The 3,562-nt window shown below is 40.2% G+C and overlaps 1 protein-coding gene across 1 annotated transcript; it reads left to right on the top strand.

The window, feature by feature from the left end:
* Positions 1 to 750: 750 nt before the first annotated feature.
* On the top strand, positions 751 to 1,782 carry LOC107575982 (gastrula zinc finger protein XlCGF17.1-like). The gene has a single exon (XM_016262272.1). It carries the CDS (start codon positions 776 to 778, stop codon positions 1,730 to 1,732), a length of 957 nt encoding a protein of 318 aa, XP_016117758.1. The 5' UTR covers positions 751 to 775; the 3' UTR covers positions 1,733 to 1,782.
* The last annotated feature ends 1,780 nt before the right edge of the window (positions 1,783 to 3,562 follow it).

The raw sequence follows: 3,562 nt of genomic DNA on the forward strand, positions 1-3,562 counted from the left end.
GCACGGCTCAGTACAGCCCGGCTCGGCTCGCGTTTCCACTGCAGCTTAGTACCGCTTTAGAGTGGGGGGGGGATTATTCACATGTCATTATAGTTGTGCCGCCTCTACTGCTGCGACTTCTGAAAAACGTTTTCATTCCGCATCGCCCCATCAAGCTCTCGCTGGATCCACTCCTCTGCTATCAACGAGAGGAAAGTCTGTACTCCCTCAACAGACCACAAAACAGCCATTTTTTTGTTGTTAAAAAAGTTTGCTCGTTCAAAACAGTTGCATTCGATCCTTCGCTGGCTGTGCTGATTTAAATCTAGCGGTTCTGTTGTGTTTGTGTTGCAAATTTAGTGACGCAGGTAGTGGTGATTCTCTCCGGCCAATCAGCATAGCTTACACGTCATGTTTTGGTAATGGTACGGTTCACTTGGAACCTCAACCGAGGTGGTACTAAAACAAAGTACCAGGTACTGTACCCAGTGGAAAACCCCCCAAAAGTGAACCGTACCTTGCCGTTCCAATGCAGTGGAAAAGCGCCATTAGTGGTGCTGGTGCCACTGCTAACAAATGTTAGTCTGGAGCCCTGCACTGTTACATTAGGGTTCACTTTTATGTTCACATTTCTTAGCTTTTAACAAGATACTGAAAATGAACCATTTTTACTTTTATTTCAGAGTTCATTGAAGAAAAAGAGGAAAATGAAGAATCAAGTGATGTTGAGGAGAAAAATCATGTCAAAACTGGAGAAAAACCTTTGAGTTGCTCTCAGACCAAACAGAAAGATTTAATGAAAAGAAGAGCCAAGACATCTTTCACCTGCACTCAGTGTGGAAAGTGTTTGACGAGCAAAACAGGTCTTGAGCGTCACATGAGAGTTAATACTGGAGAGAAACCGTTCACTTGTGATCAATGCGGGAAGAGTTTCACACAATCAGCAAACCTTAAGGTACACATGAACATCCACACTGGAGAGAAACCGTACACATGTGATCAGTGTGGTAAAATGTTTTTATGGGCTTCAGGTCTGAAGAAACACTTGAAAGTTCATACAAAGGAGAAGCCACATTCATGTAAGTTGTGTGGTAACAGTTTTTTGCATCTACAAAATTTGAAAGTACATCAGAAAACACATACTGGTGTGAGAGAATACATGTGCTTTGAGTGTGAAAAGACTTTTACTACAGCAAACTGTTTAAAACTGCATGAAATGACTCACTCTGGAGAAAAACCTTACAAGTGTTCACACTGTGACAAGAGATTTAATAAGTCAGGAGACCTAAAAATACATGAGAGGATCCACACTGGAGAGAAACCTTTTAAGTGTTCACACTGCAATAAGAGATTCAAGAAGTCAGGAGACCTAAAAATACATGAGAGGATCCACACTGGAGAGAAACCTTTTAAGTGTTCACACTGCAATAAGAGATTCAAGAAGTCAGGAGACCTAAAAATACATGAGAGGATCCACACTGGAGAGAAACCTTTTAAGTGTTCACACTGCAATAAGAGATTCAAGAAGTCAGGAGACCTAAAAATACATGAGAGGATCCACACTGGAGAGAAACCTTTTAAGTGTTCACACTGCAATAAGAGATTCAAGAAGTCAGGAGACCTAAAAATACATGAGAGGATCCACACTGGAGAGAAACCTTATAAGTGTTCACACTGCAACAAGAGATTCAATCAGACAAATCATCTGAAAAGACACGAAAGGGTCCACACTGGAGAGACACCTAAGAGTTAACCATGCCTACCTAAATGTAGAAGATTTGCATAACACCGCCCAAATGAATTCACGCAAAGAAAGGCGGCGTAACTTTTATTCTCGCTGTAGTATTGTTGTTGCCGCCGCCGTCATGTCGCGGAGACGCTGTGTGTTTCCTTGTGAAAGCGAAACTACTTTGTTTGGCCTTCCAAAAGAGGACACGACTAGAAATCAGTGGTTGTAGTAAGTTGTATTTACAACACTGTTCCAGAACAGTTTAACCCAAATATTCATGTATTCAATATTCATGTCCAGTGCATTTTATGGAGGGCTGTTTCCTGATCCTGGGAGAGTAGACTACAATGCCGACTGTTCTGACTCACAGAGGTTAAGTACGTTTTTTATATTTAAAGAATTTGTCACTGATGATTCAAACGCGAGTTTTGAGCAGTGTTGAGTAGCACTTGTTGTTTGTCATTTCTCCGATCACAAATGCAGACATGGTTTTATGTTTATGCGGCACGATGCAACACAATAAAAGACAGTATAATTCATTATAATCCATAATTATGTCCCCACTGGATGCAACAAATGCCTAATTTATAATGGGTTTTATTGATTTTGTCTCGTCGTGCCGGGACACGGCATCACAGTATGGTGAGGGGCGTAACATTTCCGTCACACGCTTGAGGTATTCAGCCAATCACAATGCACTGGATAGCTGGCCAATCACAGCACACCTCGCTTTTCAGAACGATGAGCTTTGTAAAACCTGAGACACCTGAGACCTTGTAACACTAATGAGTCACATAACACCGGGGAGAGAAAATTGCTAATTGGGCCCAATTTGGACATTTTCACTTAGGGGTGTACTCACTTTTGTGGCTAGCGGTTTAGACATTAATGGCTGTGTGTTGAGTTATTTTGAAGGGACAGAAAATTTACACTGTTATACAAGCTGTACACTCATTACTTTACATTATAGCAAAGTGTAATTTATTCAGTGTTGTCACATGAAAAGATATAATAAAATATTTACAAAAATGTGAGGGGTGTACTCACTTCTGTGAGATACTGTATATATAAAATGTTATTTCCATTAAAATTAGATGCCATTTTAGTACAACTGACCATTATGAATCTGACTGACATGAAGAAATAAACTTAAAGGATATTTTTTTTCAAAAGACAAAAACAGTTAGTGTTGAAGTTAAATTAAACATGTTTTGAACATTAAAGGCATGCTGTTTTACTTGGACACTATAGCCCAAGATCCCAAGCACATTTTTTCTTAGAGGGTCTGAGAGCTGTCAGAATTCATCAAACATATCTTAATTAGTGTTGCAAAAATGAACGGAGGTCTTAAGGGTTTGGAACGACTTGAGGGTGAGTAATTAATGACAGAATTTTCACTTAAATGTATGCACTTTTTCTTCACAAAAAGATTACATACTTTTAGGGCTGGGTATAAGTAGGCGAACTGGGACACACTAACCATTTCACTCAGATATACATTACAAAAGTCATAGCTTTCATTTAATGCAGACTTCATATATTTAAATTTCTTAATTCCCCCTCCCTTTTACATTTCAGGCGGAGATGCTGTGCTGACAGTGGAAGACACGGACATCAAAGTTACATTTGGCAATCTTTTAATGTTTGCCACTGACACAGACCGGATTCCAGCTCTGGGATTTGATCCAGAATCTACACATTCCAGTAAATGGATCACTATGAATTTGTCCAGAGGCTAACACATGCGGTTTAGTTCTGAGGCTTTCACGGCATGTCTCATATGAAAGCATTAATGAGAGCATGATTTTAGGGATGTTTCCAGCGCGGCTCTCCGCTCTCTCAGCTGGGTCTGCT

Source organism: Sinocyclocheilus grahami, unplaced genomic scaffold (assembly GCF_001515645.1).
Source record: "Sinocyclocheilus grahami isolate Dianchi unplaced genomic scaffold, SAMN03320097.WGS_v1.1 scaffold3077.1, whole genome shotgun sequence".
In the NCBI taxonomy this organism is placed as follows: Eukaryota; Metazoa; Chordata; class Actinopteri; order Cypriniformes; family Cyprinidae; genus Sinocyclocheilus; species Sinocyclocheilus grahami.